Source organism: Astatotilapia calliptera, chromosome 14, assembly GCF_900246225.1.
Source record: "Astatotilapia calliptera chromosome 14, fAstCal1.2, whole genome shotgun sequence".
Classification (NCBI taxonomy): Eukaryota; Metazoa; Chordata; class Actinopteri; order Cichliformes; family Cichlidae; genus Astatotilapia; species Astatotilapia calliptera.
Genome location: NC_039315.1, coordinates 15,023,976 through 15,042,085, shown reverse-complemented (window position 1 = coordinate 15,042,085; position 18,110 = coordinate 15,023,976). Strand labels below are relative to the sequence as shown.

Below are 18,110 nucleotides of genomic sequence, written 5' to 3'. Positions count from 1 at the left end.
AAACGCATTCTCTGTGTTTTATACTTCATTTTATTGATTTAAATTAAAAAATGCATTTGTCATAACTAAACAATATACAAAATTTCACTAATTGTGCAATTATTATGCAAATACTAAGGTCATCTTGCAATTAACTTGCAAAACTGGAGCAACACCACAATCAACAGACTGCTCAATAGAAAGCAGCAACACTGTGGTCATAGGTGACATTAAACATTTGTGGGAACTGGTGCCCTCTGTCGTATGTAGAGAATCTTATTTCTAAAAGAGAAGAAATATTCAGTTCAAAAATGGAAAATAAGACAGGTCTAAAATATTCCAAACAGTGACATTAAGTAGCCATAAAACAAACACACCAGCGAACACTCGGAACAGTAATTCAAGTGAAGATTAAAAATGACCTGGAGGTAAAAAGCGCTTCAAATTTCCATTGAAAATAGGACATTTTTTTAAAGCATCGTCTATTTTAGCATATACTTGTCTCGAGGCACAGAGTGACAGTGTTGGAGCAGCAGACAGCTGAATGAAGGGCATCATTTCAGAACACTCCTGTAAGCAAGTGATGACAGATGGCTGGAGAAGTGGTCTGGGATCTGAGCGAAGAGAAGACAGGACAGATTAAATGAAGAAGAAAAACCCCCACAGTGGAAGTTACAACAGCGAAGAAGCAAAGCCTACAAACAGAACAATAATAGAAAAAACATAATGTTCTATCACTGTAAAGATAAGAGGCTGAACGGATTAATAAATGGCTCTCTTTGAATATGAATTGCATAAAGTGTGTGTGTGTTTGTGTACCTGTGCGCCCAGCCTGGAGAGATAGCGGTTGCGTAAGCCAAAAGCAGACATGGGTGCCAGTCTAGCCAGCTCACCCTGTGTCGGCTTACTTGGCTGCCTTTCTTTCCTGCAGGAAAAAATAAAATAACATAGACACTTTGAACATCTCTGCAGCCAACACTAACATGAACACAATTATGCAAATATTACAATAGGATTAGTCACCCAGTCTGCTGCAGAAGACAGAGAAAAGGACACAAAAGTATTACAGAACTACTTCAATAAAAAAAAAAAAAAAAAAGGATACTTTAAAAAAAATGTTTAATTGAATGTCATTGTTCATGGCATCAAATGTGATCTTTTCAATAACTTTGAATTTTTCTGTACCATTTCACAGTCATCTTGTACACAGTTCAATGTCAGTTAAAGTTTAATACAAGTTTTCTCTGTTAAACAATTGCAGTGAGTTCCCGACACCACAGAGCAAACAAGCTGACCGAGCAGCCATTTCTGAGTATAGTCATTTGAATGTGTAACTACCTTTTTTTTTTCTTCCCTTTTTGTACTATTAATTGTACTGGCTGTCTTTATGTATGTATGAAATTCTTGTTAAGACTCGAATAAGGGTTCATTTGCCCAACTGAGGTAGTGAATGTTAATCATCCACAGTGCGTGACCCTGCCATTAACACAAAATCCTCCTCCCACATTACTGGAATGGTCAGTGTTAAGCTGAATATGTTGTTACACCATTAAGATAAAGCAAATATCAATTTGGGGAAGTGCTTAGAAAGAATTAATTACCTGAGCTTGATAAAAGAGCAATAAAGACAATCGATAAAACACAATTCTTGCGTGGAACTGATCTGACTCTTTAAATAAATAAAGGTCACATTAATGGAAGAGTTTATAAAAGTTGAGACTGTGAATATCATTACATGGGTAAGCGCGTCAAAGGTGTATCTCATTCATATATATATATATATATATATATATATATATATATATAAAATTAATTAAAAAAAGAAGATCTTTAAGGTAATTGTAACATTTGATGATGGAACAGAAAATAAAATTTTATGAACTTTGCAAATCAGCAAAGAGTAAATGAAGAAATAAGAGAATCAGCCAGTAAAGACTTAAACAAAGAGCTCTGCCCTTTTTGAGATAACCTGCCACACAAAGGTCAATGAAACATATTAGAACTGACTATGAGCCCATTGTGCCCAAGCACAGTCCAAAAAGGCTGATTTTGGTTAGTAATTGTGACAAATGGTGTGTACATAAATGAACTGCAGAGCTTTCTGCAACCAGGCTAATAACAGTTGTGCAGAAATGTTTTTTTTTTTTTTGTAAAAACAAGAAAACAAAAAAAACAAAACCCCAAACATTTAAAATCAGTTACCCCATTTTACATGTTAAAAAGCTAAATTAACAATAAATAGTACATGATAAAATCAAAGGACCCCTTCACTCTGTGCTGTAAGTACAAATGTCATCTTTTGATAATTCAAATATTTTTCAAGCATGCTGAACTTTGACACACACAAAAAGTCAGTAGTGAGTGAATCCAAGTAGAAATAAAGTAACTTTGACACGTTGGAGAGTAACTGTGGATTAAGTAGGATATGTCGTTTGTCAAGTGTCCCGTAAAATCGCATTTAGACATTTATGCAAGGTTATGCAACAGTCCCAATTCCAGACAGTCAGTTCTGGTGTGAAGAACCACAGATGACATCACTGGGCGGAGTCAGAACCGCAGTCCTGCCCCATGGTAGCAGATTGAAAGCTCAGGGGTGGACACTGCAGCCTGCTGGCTCTGAAGCCCAGGACCATGTGTGTTCGCTCATCATCATCATCATCATCATCTGGAAAATATCAATTAAGGCATGAACCAGGAGATATTAATCAGTCTGCACAAGTCATAACACACACATAAAAATAGAGATTAGTCAGGTTCTACATGAGTCCAGAAAACATGTGACTTTCATCGTTCTTTCTAATTGTAACTGTGAACTGAAAGTAGAAGTATTGGTTTCATTCAGTGCTGCGAGTACAAAATAAACCAACCACAGCTAACATGCACGTGTCAGTACAAATGAATATGAAAGCCGAAGCACATAACCCAGCCAGCTAATATAGAAAATGACTTCCTGAAGTTAAAGAAGACTCGCTTCAAAACATGTTTGCCTGTGTGTGTTTATTAAAAAAAAAAACTTTTGAACTAAAACCTAATAAAGGATTTTTACCTTTAAAATTTCTCTTTGTTGCAGAACCAACAACAAAGTCTGTGTCAGTCCGCTTCATTTTTATATGTGTAATACATGTATAATATATAATACATACAAAATACATGTTGTACAGGTTTCTTGCATTTTAAGCGTGGATAATAAGAAATCATAACATTATTGATACACTGTATTATATCCCTAGCAAGTCCATAACCCTGTTCTCTGTAACAACCACTCTGAACAAATTAAAGTTTAATCGACCAAAACTTTTGGTATGTTTTATAACCTCTATACATTATTAACTATTATTTGTAGTTAAAACTATTAGTTGTGTCTATATTGGAAGTTTCTGTCTACCTACAATGTGTTTATGTCACTTGACTGCATGAGAGAAGTGTTCAATACGTTTCTGAGATGCTTGTCTAATTGATGCGCAAGTGGGTGGAAAAGCACTGACGGTGTGTGGAAGGTCAAAGCTACTCACTCTGCATCTGAACTGGCTTCTTTACTGAGTTTGGCTCTGGCTGCGGCTGACAGGTTCAAATCTCCTCCTGGAGCAAGAGAAGGAAATAGGCAGATTAAGCAGTGAGTGAATCTGATGGTAAGGAAAAGAGTGTGAGAGTAAAGTGAAAAGATGTCATATGAGAAAGCTTATGAAGAAAATCGGAGACAATAAAGAAACACAAAACAGAGAGGAGTGAAAATGTGGGACAATTCAACACTCCAGTCTTTTCTCACCTTTAATGTAATCCACAAAGTACAGCAACACTGCGGCTATCAGTCCAACTACAAGAAAGTGGAAGGAAAACCAATGCAAAAAAAGACATAACCAACAATGGCACTCACAAGTGTCTAACAAGACTTTGAAAAAAAAAAAAAAGGGAAACAAAAAGACATAAAAGTACTGACCACAAATGCAGGCGCAAAAAAACACTTCCAGAACCAGGTACCCTTTGCTGTCGAGGATCGCCCCTGCCGCTATGGAAATGATAGCGAGTCCCAGGTTCTGAATGGACTGCATACTAATGTGCAAAGACAGAGAACACACATCAGTGTCAATATAGCAATATTTATATGTTAATGGGTGGCCCAAACAAGCAGAATATGTATAATTTAAGTCTTAATGATAAAAAAAAGGCACATACAAGCCATAGGCTGTCCCGAGTTGATGTTCAGGCACGACAAAAGCCACCATGGGCCAAAGTGCACAGGCCAATAAGGAGTATGACACGCCAAGCAGGGACTGGAAATCAAGCAAATGCACAGAATCTCACTTTACAATTTCTCAGTTGGCTGAAACCAAAGAAGTTAACTGGACACGAGATAAAACAATTCTCCAACTGAAAAAAAGTTTTAGTTCATCCACACGAACAGACTCAATTTTCAAGACATACTATAACGGTTTATGAATGTGCAAAATGTTTAAGTGCAGTGTAAAAGGTTGCCAGGGAAGTCACCATTGCGATCCATGGGTTCCAGAAAGTGAAGGCCAGCATCATGTGAGCGGCAAGTGTTGCTGCCACTGCAAGCAATACCCAATACACGTTCCTCCCAGTCTTATCAACCATGAAGCCCAAAACTGGAGATGCAGGGGCTGATATGATGTACACAATACTAGGAAAGATAGACAACGGACAATGAATGATTCATGTTAAAACATTATATAAAGAATATCCTTATATTAAATGAAATTCACCCGCCACAAAAACTGCAGAATATAAAGAGTGCTAATATCTTAAGGTAGCTTGGTCTCAGTTGCCCAACAGGCAACACCTAAGCTGAGTTACCTGTTGACAGCTCTGGCTTGAGCTGGGGAGAAGCTGAATTTTTCAATGAAGAACACCCTGCGAATGAAAAGACAAGATGATACGTTCACAGTACAAAGCACTGCTTAGCTTTTTGGCTGTTATGACAACAAAAGGAGAGATTGAATTTTCATAGCAGCCATCCGCTCAGTTAGCACTGACCCATTGTGGCAAATCCATGTCAGTTGCTACGTGATCTGAGAACGCCTTTCAGTGAAGGAAATTCATTTTGTAATGGCTGCAATTGTGTCCTTTCACTTCAAATCTATTTGTCAAAAACTCCCTTTGTAGTTTAATCACAACACAACATTGTGAGGTTGAACAACTACCTTCATGACGGTTCTTTATTTAATTCTTATCAAGCATTTTAACCATAACAGTGCATTATTTAGAGTGGGAGTTCTTTCTTCACTCAAAGCTAAATGGTTATGGGCACATCACAGGATATGTTGACTTTAGGAAAGACTAAATCAGGTCACTTTTAACATTAAATGAATAACATATAAAATACACCACTAACAAACAAAGATAATGCACTTGGATGTTTGGATCCGTGTGCTGCTTCCTGTATTTCATGAGAAACAGGGGATGCACAGAGCAGACAGCGTTCTGCAGACAGTATATATACTATAAAAGCAATATAAGGACCACTGGAGGAAACATGGTGTTAGAGGAAGAGTGCAGACGTATGGAGTACTCACTGTCCCAGTCCAATAAAGGGGAAAACTGCCACGTAGTAGCCTACACAAACGATGAAGATAAGCCACAGGGCTGCAGGGAAATGCTTCACATCCGTGATCTTGATCACTTCGGCTAACATGCAACACAAAAAACAAATCTGTCTGAGAACACCATTTGCTTTGACCAACTCTAAAAGAATAAATGCTTCTTTAACACATGTCAACCTTTTTCCTTATTGACAAATGCTACAGCATGCCAAATTTAAACGTTTTCTTCCCCGCCGAGTAGTAGTTTTCATCCATGATTCTGCAGACTAAACCATTTGAATACAAAAATGCCATCAGTTCATTATTTTATCATATTTGATGTGCGTGATTTTTTTTTTTTAATAATTACTTCATGAGTTAGGCAGGATACACATGGATGCATTTCAGGCTTCAGCGCTCTCACTTCTCATTTCCCTTTTAATAGGGTGACATCATGCGATGCCAACTCAACTTGCTAATGTTGCTTCTGCTGAAAATTTTTGAGAAATTAAACTGTTGACAAGCCAGCAAATGGGTTAACTAATGAAACCACACAATGCAACCATTGCAACCAAAAAAAAAAAAGGTTTTGAGAGGTCAGAGAGACCTTTGACAACTAACTTCTGGTAATTTCAACCTAAAGACCAAGTGGATATTCTTGACATTTTAAATGTAAATAAATTCAAGAGGTTATTTTTGTCATGTGACTAGGGTTAGAACCACAAAATCACCTCTGGCTATAACTGCCACCAACACAACAACAACAAAAAGTCCAACACAACAGAGAAAGTAGAGTCAAACCAGATAGTTGGTTTTAGAGCTCAACAAAACAAAAACTAAATCTGACTTTGCACACGGGGGCAATCTGCAACGATTGTGGAAGGACTTCTAGTATTCATTCACTGATGTGAGTGAAAGAGGGAAAACACAAAATTGAGGGAGAAAGTATGGGAAGATGTTACCTGTTCCTTCTTGTTCCTTGTTGAGGATCCTCTCGGCTCTTTTGTCAAGGAATCCCAAAACCAAGGCACAGACTAGGGAAAACACGCACGTTATGGCAGCTAAGGGGAGAAAAAGAAATGGAGAATCAGAATCATTTTATTGCCACTAAACATGTTCAGTGAAATTAGAAGCAGCAGGAAACAACACAAAACTGCAAGTTGTGCAAAAGTGGAAACGTCTGCATGTCAGAGGATAACGTTACAAGAACTGGCACTTCTTCTGTTCCTTGTGATTCGTCTGGAACAGCCGGCAGCACTTTTAGTTCTCTATATCACTTCTCTCTGTTGGTTTGTGCTAGCTGTGTTACTTGAACTTAGAAGTAAAAAAGAAAGGGTGTAGCATTTCTACCAAACAAGGAAATAAAGGGGGTGTAACTGGAGTCTGAGAGTGTAAAACTCACCTGACAAGTCAGGTTCAGTGAAGTGCAACTGTAAAACATTTACCTATCAAGAGTGATGCACCCAGCACGGCGTGTCCAGGCGAGCCAACAGCATCTGTAACTCTGTTATAAATCCAGCCCATTATGTTCATGTTCACCGTGCTGCCCTTGGGATGAGCAGAGAAGTCAGTGGCATGCATTTTGTACAGCTTACCTCATTGAAAATATCAAAACAAACAAAAATACAAGTATTTCAAAGCCTGTATAAATGCACTTTTTCATTTGGAGCGTTCTTACCACGCGAGCCATGCTCAGCTGAAGGCCAAATACTAGATTGAGCTCCTTGCCTTTGAACCAGTTCACTGCATATGTGTTTTGGGCTACTGCCAAAGACTCTCCTCCAATACTACCCAAGAAAAGACAACATAGAAGGGATCATGTAAGCAACAAGACTGAAAACCTGAGTCCTAGAATCAGACTTTAATGTCTCTTGACGGATAAATATATGTGACTGAATAACACCACACTGACTTTGTTTTAGCGACTTGATGTGTGTTCGGGTTCGCTAAGAATCCCCCATATATGGTATTTCTGACTATATCATTCATATTCTGTAAGCTGATATGAATCAGTGTCATAAGAAACTGCATGTTTTTTATTACTATTTCAAACAAGAAAAGGACCAATGTTTGTTTGTTTTTTACGTTTTTACATGCTAGTAAAATAAAAAGGTTTAACTAGAAGACAGTTTGTTTTGGTTTTATTACCCAAATATAAATCGTCCAGCTTCCATTAGCCAAAATTGATTTGTCCATGCTCCAGCAGCAAAGACCACCTATGCAGAGGTAGAAAAGTTAAAAACAATCTAATCACCACAGTTTTCCCAAGGATTTTTTCTATTGAGCTATATGGATTTAAACAGAATGTATATCTGTAACTGCATTCTTCTGAAACTTCAAGAGTATATTACCTGTCCAGCACAGACAAAAAGGGAAAAGATGATGGTTCCCAGCCTGTAAACAAGAACATGGGGAAAGATACCAATCAAGACGACATGTACAAAATCCATACGGAGCATTCACTTTTGTCTTTTGGGTGAAAATACATACACAACACATAGTTGGCAAAAAACATACAACCGACTGGTTCTTCTCGTTACCTGACACCAAAGACCCGATCAAGCAGAAATCCCCCAAAGAAGCAGAGGACTACATTAGGCCAGGAGTACCAGGCGTACAACTGCATGAAGTCTGCAGTCGTCAGATGCAAATCCTGGGCGAGTCACAGAAGAAAAACAACAGACATTGGACTCTCGCTTTGTGTTAGTTTTTGCTATCATTTTGTGTTGAGCACAATGCACAGTAGGCTCTAGGTTTTTGAATAAATCTGTGTAACACCATTTACTAGGAATCTTATTTGACTGTTCTTGTTGTTTATTATGTAGATTTTTTTTGTTTACATAGAGTATGGTGATCTTTAAAAGATAACCTCTGTTCTATATAAAAATAAATCTCCAAAAGCTTGTTAGTGTGGGATTAAAATAAATGTCTGCATTTGGTTTTAAGGCCCTGGTGTAAAAGTTTGAATTATGTGTGAAATACCTGGATGACTTGACTTTGGAGTGCAGCGGGATTATCGTAACAGAAGTAGCTTCCTGGAACAAAGCACCCACATTAGCGGGGCTCAGACGTGACACTATTGCATTTATTATACATTTCATACATAATAAGCAGACAACAACGTGCATTATTTACAGTAGCTTGATAGTATTTAACTTTAGTTAGTCCCAAATCTCCCAAATAGCTCGCCGTGCCGCCTTTTACTCCTTACCGAATCCCAGGAAGCACATAAAAAAAAGGACAACCAGTCGGTGCAGTAAGCGGCTGGGGTCGCAGATGGCGAGCATGGGCCTGCCGGGTCCACTGCCCCTGTCCTCGTCTCCCAACAATCTCTGCCGCTCTTCCAAATCCGCCATGTTCGATTATTTGTGAGGTTCACAGCAGAGAGGAAGACCTAAGAGTGTCAGTCATATGACCCGTTATGCACGTCACGTGGCATTATGTTCGCAGTGAAGCTGGCGTACGCCTCGGGAGCGCGCACAGTCAGCTGAGCGGAGTGGGATGAGTGTAAATAACAGACGAGGTTTCGTCTTACACAGTGAGCACAAACGGTTAGTTAGTAAGGTTTAGTAACGTTTGTCACGATGTAGCATGAAATATTAGACGCTAAAAGCTACTGTTGAGATCACCTTTCCCTGAAAAACGAAAGATGGTCTTTTAGGGATGTTTTGAAAAAGAAGAGCGGAGTTTGCGTTTAAAAATTCTTCTTTGAAGAAACGAAAGCGGATTCAAGTGGTTTTAAACTTTACAGTAAAAAGTGTGGCAGTATTTTTGGACAGATAAAGTAGTCACTTTAATTTAAAAGCTTAAACTATTGTGATAGCTAGTTTCGTTGGTCACCGGATTCAAAGATGGTGAGAATAAAGGTTAATGAAAATTGTAAAGACTATATTTCTTCATAGGAGATGGAAGAATAAAGCAATAAAGCTAAATCGCCTATATTGGAATTGAATTGTCAGGTGACCTGACAGGTGATTCCCAACATGTCATCAACATGTCAAAAACTATACAAAACTACAAACTACAAAAACTTGGTGGGTGGGGGGCGCTGATAGTCACAAAATAAACAAATGCTATTTTCATTACACTTACACGTTAGATTGAGCAAATATGATAAATTGTATTTCAAAAACCAATACTCAGACATTTATCTCAAATTACAGACGCTGATTTGATGGTAAGACAGACCAGTGACAGACCAGGATTTTATCTTTTAATAGTTTTCAAGATTTTCATGTTTAAACATTTCATAGCGTGAAAAAAAAAAGCCTAAAAGGGGGTCAACCGATCATCTTGAAACATATTTGATATATGAAGTTTCAATTGTATAACAGCCCAACTTTGGACTATAAATCTTTTATGCAAATCAGAAAGAGCTGAGCAGAATGCTCACGTTGATGAAAACGGCATGACTCGTGCCAATTCGATATTTTGTGGTATTTTATGTTTTTACCCTCAAGCGGGTCACCTCATAAACTGTACCCGGTGTTCATCTGTAGTGAGTGTAGGCTGACTGTCCACTGTTTTGTGAAAGGAGACAGATACAGGTTGAGGAGTCAGTGTCTTTGAAGTGGATATAACATTTTTGGACACAGACTCTTGGCAAATAAACTCTCATATGATGTGATAATGTAATCACACTCTTTATCAGAGTAATGCTGTTAATAACCCCCAATGTTATATCACTCCATCCATCCATCCATCCATCCATCCATCCATCCATCCATCCATCCATCCATCCATCCATCCATTTTCCTCTGTTTATCTGGGGATGGGTCTCAGGGCAGCAGCCTGAAGCAGAGAAGCACAGACCTCCCTCTCTCTGGCCACCAATTCCGGGTTGTGTGGCAGAACACCAAGCTGTTCCCAATCAAGCTGCAACATATAATCTCTCCAGTATATCCTGGGTCTGCCCCAGAGCCTTCTCCCAGTGGAACATCCCCCGACACCTCACCCAGGAGGCATCCTTGTCAGATGCCCTAACCACCTCAACTGGCTCCTTTCGATGTTTTACGCTCAGCTCTCTCATTGCAGCACCACAGCGCCAATCTGTCTGGCGATCTCCTGCTCTCCTCTCCTCCCCTCGCTCGTGATCAAGACCCCGAGATACTTCAATTGATTCTGATTCTATGTATATATTTTTTCAGATTTTTTTTTACTTTATTGTAACCAAATGTATCCGTGCAATATAAATATATCATCCTAACATATTTAATTGTCTAATAAACTTCCTAAAATCACAGTGAGTGTTTTAAAACTGTTGGCAGCTCTAACATGAAAACATTACTTGACAAGTGTGTTCGCGCTCAGCTCCATATTTTTCCTGCTTCCTTTTTTATTTTGACAGTCTCTCATCCTGTGTTCAGTGTGTTTAGTTTTACTCCCCCTGTGTCATCATGTCCATTCATCCCAGCTGTTGTCACCTCTCTGTGTATATATTGTGTGAGTTTCCCTTTGTTTGTCGTCTGTTCGTCTAGCTCAGGTACTAGATGTTTCATGTTTCGTGTTTCATGTTTAGTTGAAATCAAGTTTTGTTTCCACATGTCTGCTTTTGGGTCCACATTTCAGCCTTCACACGGTCTGTCAGTGCAGACCTTGACATTACTGGTTTTGCTGACATGTGAGCTACACAACCATGCAAGTAAATGTCAGTCCCTACCTCATGTTATAGATCCCTAGTCATAGAATTCTGTTTCTGTGGAAATGGGTAGGTAACATTATCTTTGGGGGGTTTATTTAATTTCCATGAATGTAATTTAGTATTTCTCATAATTCACTACTATCATCTGTCAGAGGATTTAATCTGAAGGTGATGAATGGTCCTTCCCCCGGCTGCAGTTGCTACTCTCCCCACTCAGTAGCTCATTAATTTCCTGCCCAAATATCAGCCTCTATCGTAACCGACAGTGGGTGGGGTGGAGAAAGATCATATTTCATTATTATATTAATCAAACCCACATGCAGACTGGATTATAAATCAGGTGGGAAGTGACATTAATTCTGCCGAACCAGTTTGTGAATGTCCAGAAGCCCATCTTCGGGGTGTGGTAGTGTGGGGAAAAGTCCATTAATTCCAGATCTGTATTCTTTTTCCCATCCCTTGTTCAATTTGAAAATTCATCAGAAGCTGCTGCAGCATTGTGAAAGGCAGTATACTATACTTGGAAATTCTTGCAGCATTGCTGGGCGTTGTTCTAGTTGGGTTGCAGTGGTTGTTATCAAATAGCTGATCTCCTGCAATGCGCTATGTGTCTGCGTTTCTGTCCTCATGTTGGACAGGGTGTTGTTCATTGTTCTTTTTTTTACCTTCATTGTTTTTTTCAAAAAATGTCCCAAATATGAAATAACACTGATATTAGATAGGTAAATATTGTCATCTATCATTTAGTGTAAAGTGTGCAAGCAAAAAACAAACAAACAAATAATTCAAATAATTAAACACCATGAAAAGTTATTTGAAGGTCTGTGTTTCTCAACCATATTCCTGTCAAGCTTTCATAATGCACTGACCTTTTCTTTCTATTTAATTGGCATCTTTTCTTTAAGTACCAGATGTGAAAGACTGACTAACACCAGTATTTACGTTTCCCAAAACAGATATTTCAATTTTATATTTGCCATTATGTTTGGTTTTATTTCATTTTTAATATTCACTTTCAATATTCCCCTGCCAGTGGCGGACCCCCTCAGACATCGGTGCGTTGGTGGTTCTTTGTGTTTGGGGATGGGCGTCCAGGTACACACCAGCTCACTCCTTGGCGGCCGCTTATCGGGGCCTGGAGCCTGGGGCTCGCTCGGGCCACTTCGGAGGTGGGGTGCCCCCGGCCTCTCGGCCTGGGGCTCGGTCACTCAGGTGCAGCTGGCTGCCGGCGGAGCTCACGGGCGCGTCACTGCAACCCCCCCTGGCTTCTGCTCCGCGGCTGCTGAGTGAGCCCTCATCTGGGACTCTCCTCAGCTCTTTCCGGGACAGTGGCGCAGCTGCCCCTCTGTTGGTCTTCCTTGGTCTCTTGTGTTCTGGGGGCCTCTGGATGTCTGGAGTTTTGATCTCCTCCACACCTGCTTCACGCCCTGGAGGACGGGGCTGTGGCCCCCCCACACCCTCTAGCAGATCATTACATGAAGGAACCTTTTAAAAAAACAAAAAACAAGCGCGTCCATGCTCACAGGTGTACACACGGGTGATCACACCCACAAACTACACCCTTTTTGGCTCCTACCTCAAAGCACACTGTGTTCTGTTGATCTTATGTGCTGCACAATAATGTTTAACATTTAGTATTTACTGTCATATTCCCATATATCATTGTGATGTTGTTTATTCTATTACTCTTGTTCTCTTCTGCTTGCTTTCTTTTTTCTTTCTCAGCAGGTGACCCAGGTGATCGATATATGCATTTTTTTTCTCTGCCCGTTCTGTTGGTTTTTGGTTTTTGCCCTTCTCCCCCGTCCCTCTTCTCAGCTTGTTTCTCTTTCCCTCTTTCTTTCTCCCCTTCTTTCCCCCAGTCAAGTCTGTCCCGTATTCAGTAAGTGAAAATAAAATAAACAATAAAAGGTGAATCAAATGGACCATTACGGCAAGGCTGGGATGGTCAATTTGGTAAAGTAAATCCGTTGGGCATCTTTCTTTGCCTTTAGACAACAATTCTGATGGCAAAAGAGCCAAACGGGACAGGCAAAAAAAAAAGAAAAAAAAAAAATTCACTTTCAATTCAGTTTAAGCAGACTAAAGATAAGGACCATACCACTGACCTTCTGATTAGCAAACAGCGCACTTTATCACCTGATGCAGACACAACATTTTGTCAAGATCATGATCTCTTATTCACGATCTCTCATACTTGAATCGTCTGTGTTCAGAAGCCAACATAAAGAATACACAAATTCAATTTCATGACTAACGCTAGTTCAAGACATATTTACGACTCATGGTAGCCCCCCTAAACTTAACTTCAAACCTCATCTATTTGTATGTAGCTATTGTTGTATATGTTTTGGCTTGCTTTTTAGCTTACCCACCAATGATGCTTGTGTGAGCTTTGTTAGCCTCAGAAAAGTACATAAAAGTGAACACTGTGCAACTGCAGCATGAAAAATATAATTTTTATTAAACTGATAGTAACATTTTAATTACTGGAAGCAGAGTGTGTTAAAGTCTATTATTCTTCTTTTCAATGATTATTCAGTCCCTTGTTATTAATCCTTGTGCTGTCAAGATCTTCACCACGTCAAAGTTTTTGCAAAGGGAAAGTGCAGTTTATGTAAGATTAGAAAAGAGGAAGTGTAAATGACAGCAAGTGCAAGCAAGGAAATGTGATGGATGACTTAGCAAAAAACAAAGAAACTTGGTTAGTACTGTATGAAAAGCAGTAGTCGTAGCTCACAGAGACTTTTTGGCTTTCCTTCTTTGACACATTGTCTACTCATCAGTTTCTTATAAACTTGCATTCGTTTTTACATGGTTTTTTTTGTTTGTTTTTTTACAACCGTCTTATTAGGAGGAATTACTATATACAAAATAAACATTCTTCCAGGGTGTTATTAATTGTGTCCCAGAGTGCACTGTTCACTGGCTTCTGACGTGCCGTTGTGTGACAGCCTTTTACTGTAGGCTATCTGTGAGATCTCAAGTTGCGTTGATGTGGCTGAGTCAAAACCTTTTTGGAGAGACTTAATACAGAGTGCAGCAGTCAGTCTTCTCCTGAACACCTTGCATAGAAACACGTAGATAAGCGGGTCTAGGCATACATTTGTTGCTGAAAGCCACAGGGTGGTTTCCTTGGCAAAGTAGACGGCATTCTGAGCCTTGCAGTCACTTGTTGCGCTCCGTGTTTGGGTGAGGGTATAGGGAACCCGGACGAAGTGAAATGGTGCAAAGCAGATGAAAAACACACCCACTACAACGAAGACTTTCGCTTTGGTTTTGCGACTGGCACCCCGAGATCTACTCTTTGAGGCTTTGTATGACTCATAAACCTTCTTGCTGATGAATGTGTAGCAGACTACCATCAAAGCAAGCGTCCCCCAAAAAATAACCTAGAAAAACAAAACAAGAAAAGGGGAAATCAGAGGAGCACCTCACAGCTTTTCTCCAATTAATTTAGGTCAGCAGTAGCAGTAAGATTCTAATAACTGCAGAAGGACATCGTGTATTCTGTTTAAATTAGCTGATTGTGTAGTTCAGATATATTAATAGCAACACTTCTCTATTGTGCGAAATTTGCTTACACACATGCTTATGAGTAACATTAAAAAGCTGACAGCAGTGTCATCTGTGGGATACATTTAAAGGAGAACAGCTGGTTCTGAAATTTTATGGAAGGAGGTTGAATATGAATGTTTACTTAAATTTCAAAGTGTTTCCTTAATTCATAGCTACCTGACAGAAGTAGTTGAAACCTTCATGCCACAGCAAGCCAGCCGGGCTCTTCATGGATGTGCACTTCAGTCTGTTTCCAGACGGCCGTGGCGGCTTGTCACTTAGAATAACGTTGGGTAACGCTAATGATAGCATTACCACCCAAACAGCTGCACTTAGTATCTGACCAACACGGACCCGCTGAAGGGCACACTTCCCAAAGGGCCTGACAATCTTCAGGTAACGGTCCAAGCTAATGAGACCCAGCAAGAGGATGCTGATGTACATGGTGATGTAGAAGAGCACCGCAGAGTATCTGCAGTGGAAGGCGCGTAGCTGCCAGGAACCCACACCTGCATCCGTTAAGATTTTCAGAGGGATGGTCAGAGTCATGAGCAAGTCAGCCACCACCTGTTGTTGAGCAAATTTTAACCTTGTTATTGTAATGCTGTTTTTTTTTTGTTGTTGTTGTTTCCTTACTTTGCAGCGGAGAGTAAACCTACAAAGCAAAAGCCTTGGTGTCTTACCACATTTTTTAGGAAGACCAGAAATGTTGAAGTGCTTCGGATACTGAAGAAGATCCATGCAGCGAGGGAGTTTAGTATCAGAGCAACTATGAAGAGGACACTGTATAGGCAGGGGAAAACCACAGCTGTTATGCTGGTATCCCGAACACACTTGAAGGAGGTGGTGTTGGACAGGGTGTTGTTCATACTGTGATCCTTAGTTGGCTTTTGACAGGATGAGAGAGTGAAAAAAAGATGACAGAGACATCATAAGAAATGATAAAAACACTGTAATATGCTGTTTCTACAATTAATATGAGATAATTATAGCATTATTGTGTCTATCTCTCAAAAGTCCCTAAGAAAATGTAGCTGAAGTACTTTATTATTATAATTACTTATATGACAGATGTTTATTCATTTATATGACAAGAGTTACAAAAAAATTGACAACAGGAATTATCAGATCATTTTGAATGTTACAGCTGCTTCCTACCCTCTACTTAAAAATACCAATACTTTGTTTGTTGTAGTCATGTAGATACAGACTTAATATATACTTTAAATGCACAGTCTGAGCTTCTGTTCATTCTATATTCCCTATGTCCTCTCTTCTTTTTGCTCTGAAGAATAGCACTGAGGTTATACACATGGACTATGGCAACTAATACACACTGCTTTCAAACCTTTGTCTGGTTTAGTGTGCACTCAAATGTTAATTAGATTTTCTGCAAGTTACATTGTTAGGCAAATTAAGTATTTGTGCCCAGTTTCACAAAGTAATTTATCTGCAAGATGTACATGACAAGCCAGTAATTGAGTCTTACCTTCTTTTTGTGTCTTTATCGTCTGTTTAGGTGGGGCATGAGAAGAATAATGACAAAATGCAACGGAAAATACAATGTTTCATAAAAAGGAAGAAGTGAAATATCAAATTCCTCTTTTTTCCTCTTAGCCACAGGAAATAATGAAGGAAAATAAAAAAATAAATAAAACTGAAAACCTCCTGCTGTTATTTTAGTTCTTTAATCAGTCCAGGAATACTGGTTCTGGCTTGAGTCTTGAATCTTTATGTCTTTCTTGGTATTTCCTCCCCTTCTGACTCTCTCTTTTTAAGTGTTTTTGTGTGTGTGTGTTTGATGCTCTTACAATGGGTGGTCCCTGGAGCTAATGTGTGGCTGTCTTGTCACAATCCCAATGAGTTTGCCAGTCTTCCTCCGGGTGAAAGACCCTTTCCTTCCTTGCTTCCTGTTCCAATTGTCTGCTGAGAGGCTTGCTCTACTCCGTGCCAGTCCCTCTGCCTCCGCTAGCTTGCGTCAGACTTAGTAGCTGTTAAGAGGCGAACACCACAGCCACAGACTTATTTGCAGACCTCTTGCACCCTACAGCTCTTCGCTCCACCTCGCAACTAATGTTCAATACTTACGCCTTGTTTCAAAAAGTCTCCACCAGCTGTGGTTTTAGTGGGCAACAGTAACATGCAAAGCTTGCACATTGCTCTGACTGACTTCACTTGAAAGCAAGCAAGCTCTACCATGATGCATTAATGTAAAAAAAATTGGGAAGTAAATGATATTATTATAAATTGCCCCTGTTTGAAATAGCGTGTATTTTCTGTAAATAGTATCAAATTACAACAACAACTGACTGATTGACCATCCCCTTCCACTCTCACTTTCTTGTTAAAAATAGGACATTCTGAGAACATTGCAAAAATAACTTCCTGTGGGATTTTGTTTGGATTTGAACCAAGAATTATGACAGCTGCAAAAGCAAGTTGAGAAATGTTTCTATTACAAGTCTCCAAATGATGTTGTTGCTTAACACACATCACACATGTAGATACATATCATGACAGATAAACACAATATAATTCCATGAGCCAACAGTCAGTTTGGCACACACAAAGAAAAATATATAAGTAAAAGCTCAGTGAGATCAGATGGAATATACAGACATATATTTTAGCAGATTAATAATTAGTAAGCAATGCAGTAGGACATAAACTTGTTGCATACATGCTTAACATCATACAAAAATGTATTTTAGACAAACTCTTTATTGCCATGAACCTTATTTACTTTAACCACAGTCATTACAAAACATCTACATGAAAGACAGATGATTTGCATGATAATTGCGTTGTCTCCATTCGCCTTCTGATTAAAGTGCTACCTTTACATAAAATATGCATGAAAATACCACTTCACTCTGTTGCGTTTCATGTTACAGTTTTTCAAACTCTTCATGTGGTACATTTAGTACTAAAAGGACAATTTTACACGATTTAAAAGAGTAAATAATGCAATTAAATGTTAATAAATACAGGAATAATTAAGTTCAATACAGCAATAACATCTGAGCCGATCTAATCGGGGATACTATTTCGTAAGATCTATCAGAATTTAGTCTGTTGCAAAGTGGTGTCTGGTTTGTCTGGTGCTGAAGCCAATTTAAGTGAGATGGCAACATCTGCCATCAAAGATACCAGTTTCTCTTTGAACTCTCTGCACAGAAAGACATAGAGAAGTGGATCTATGCATGTGTTTGTGGTGGCAAGCCAAAGGCTGGCATCTTTGGCAAATTTGCTCAGTTCAAACAAGCAGGAATTACTGGCATAGTTGACTTGCTGAAACGTGTATGGGATCCTGACTATGTGATATGGTCCAAACGCCACAAAAAAGACAATAATAACAAGAAAAACACGTAGTTTGATTTTCTGCTTTCCAT

The 18,110-nt window shown here is 39.2% G+C and overlaps 2 protein-coding genes across 7 annotated transcripts; both read right to left on the bottom strand.

Moving 5' to 3' along the window:
• Positions 1–12: 12 nt before the first annotated feature.
• Positions 13–8,941, bottom strand: mfsd1 (major facilitator superfamily domain containing 1). 4 transcript variants are annotated; one of them, XR_003274484.1, is made up of 18 exons: positions 8,731–8,941; positions 8,502–8,554; positions 8,060–8,172; positions 7,871–7,913; positions 7,668–7,735; positions 7,198–7,306; positions 6,965–7,067; positions 6,482–6,580; positions 5,514–5,625; positions 4,795–4,851; positions 4,465–4,621; positions 4,153–4,250; positions 3,917–4,029; positions 3,746–3,793; positions 3,492–3,558; positions 799–904; positions 402–593; positions 13–261 (listed from the first exon to the last, which is right to left on the bottom strand). XR_003274484.1 is itself a non-coding variant. In XM_026193137.1 (17 exons), exons 1-17 carry the CDS (start codon positions 8,873–8,875, stop codon positions 534–536), a joined length of 1,551 nt encoding a protein of 516 aa, XP_026048922.1. In that variant the 5' UTR covers positions 8,876–8,941; the 3' UTR covers positions 13–533. The 4 variants fall into 4 exon arrangements, 2 of the variants coding, with proteins under 2 accessions (XP_026048922.1, XP_026048923.1); XR_003274485.1 differs by having other exon boundaries at positions 478–593; XM_026193137.1 differs by having other exon boundaries at positions 13–593.
• A 4,659-nt stretch (positions 8,942–13,600) lies between these two features.
• On the bottom strand, positions 13,601–16,769 carry LOC113036196 (P2Y purinoceptor 13-like). Of its 3 annotated transcripts, XM_026192356.1 has the most exons (5): positions 16,530–16,769; positions 16,208–16,229; positions 15,402–15,605; positions 14,896–15,285; positions 13,601–14,552 (listed from the first exon to the last, which is right to left on the bottom strand). In XM_026192356.1, exons 3-5 carry the CDS (start codon positions 15,585–15,587, stop codon positions 14,058–14,060), a joined length of 1,071 nt encoding a protein of 356 aa, XP_026048141.1. In that variant the 5' UTR covers positions 15,588–15,605; positions 16,208–16,229; positions 16,530–16,769; the 3' UTR covers positions 13,601–14,057. The 3 variants fall into 3 exon arrangements, with proteins under 3 accessions (XP_026048141.1, XP_026048142.1, XP_026048140.1); XM_026192357.1 differs by lacking the exon at positions 16,208–16,229; XM_026192355.1 differs by lacking the exons at positions 16,208–16,229; positions 16,530–16,769 and having other exon boundaries at positions 15,402–16,201.
• Positions 16,770–18,110: the final 1,341 nt, after the last annotated feature.

Coding starts and splice junctions, on each gene's coding strand:
- mfsd1 (XM_026193137.1), bottom strand. CDS start 8,875: ATGGCGGATTTGGAAGAGCGGCAGAGATTGTTGGGAGACGAGGACAGG. Junction 8,555..8,730: donor TATGTGCTTCCTGGGATTCG/GTAAGGAGTAAA, acceptor GCTTTGTTCCAG/GAAGCTACTTCTGTTACGAT. Junction 905..3,491: donor GAAGCCAGTTCAGATGCAGA/GTGAGTAGCTTT, acceptor TTTTTCCTGCAG/GAAAGAAAGGCAGCCAAGTA.
- LOC113036196 (XM_026192356.1), bottom strand. CDS start 15,587: ATGAACAACACCCTGTCCAACACCACCTCCTTCAAGTGTGTTCGGGAT. Junction 15,286..15,401: donor TGGTCTTCCTAAAAAATGTG/GTAAGACACCAA, acceptor GCTCAACAACAG/GTGGTGGCTGACTTGCTCAT. Junction 14,553..14,895: donor GTTTCAACTACTTCTGTCAG/GTAGCTATGAAT, acceptor TTGTTTTTCTAG/GTTATTTTTTGGGGGACGCT.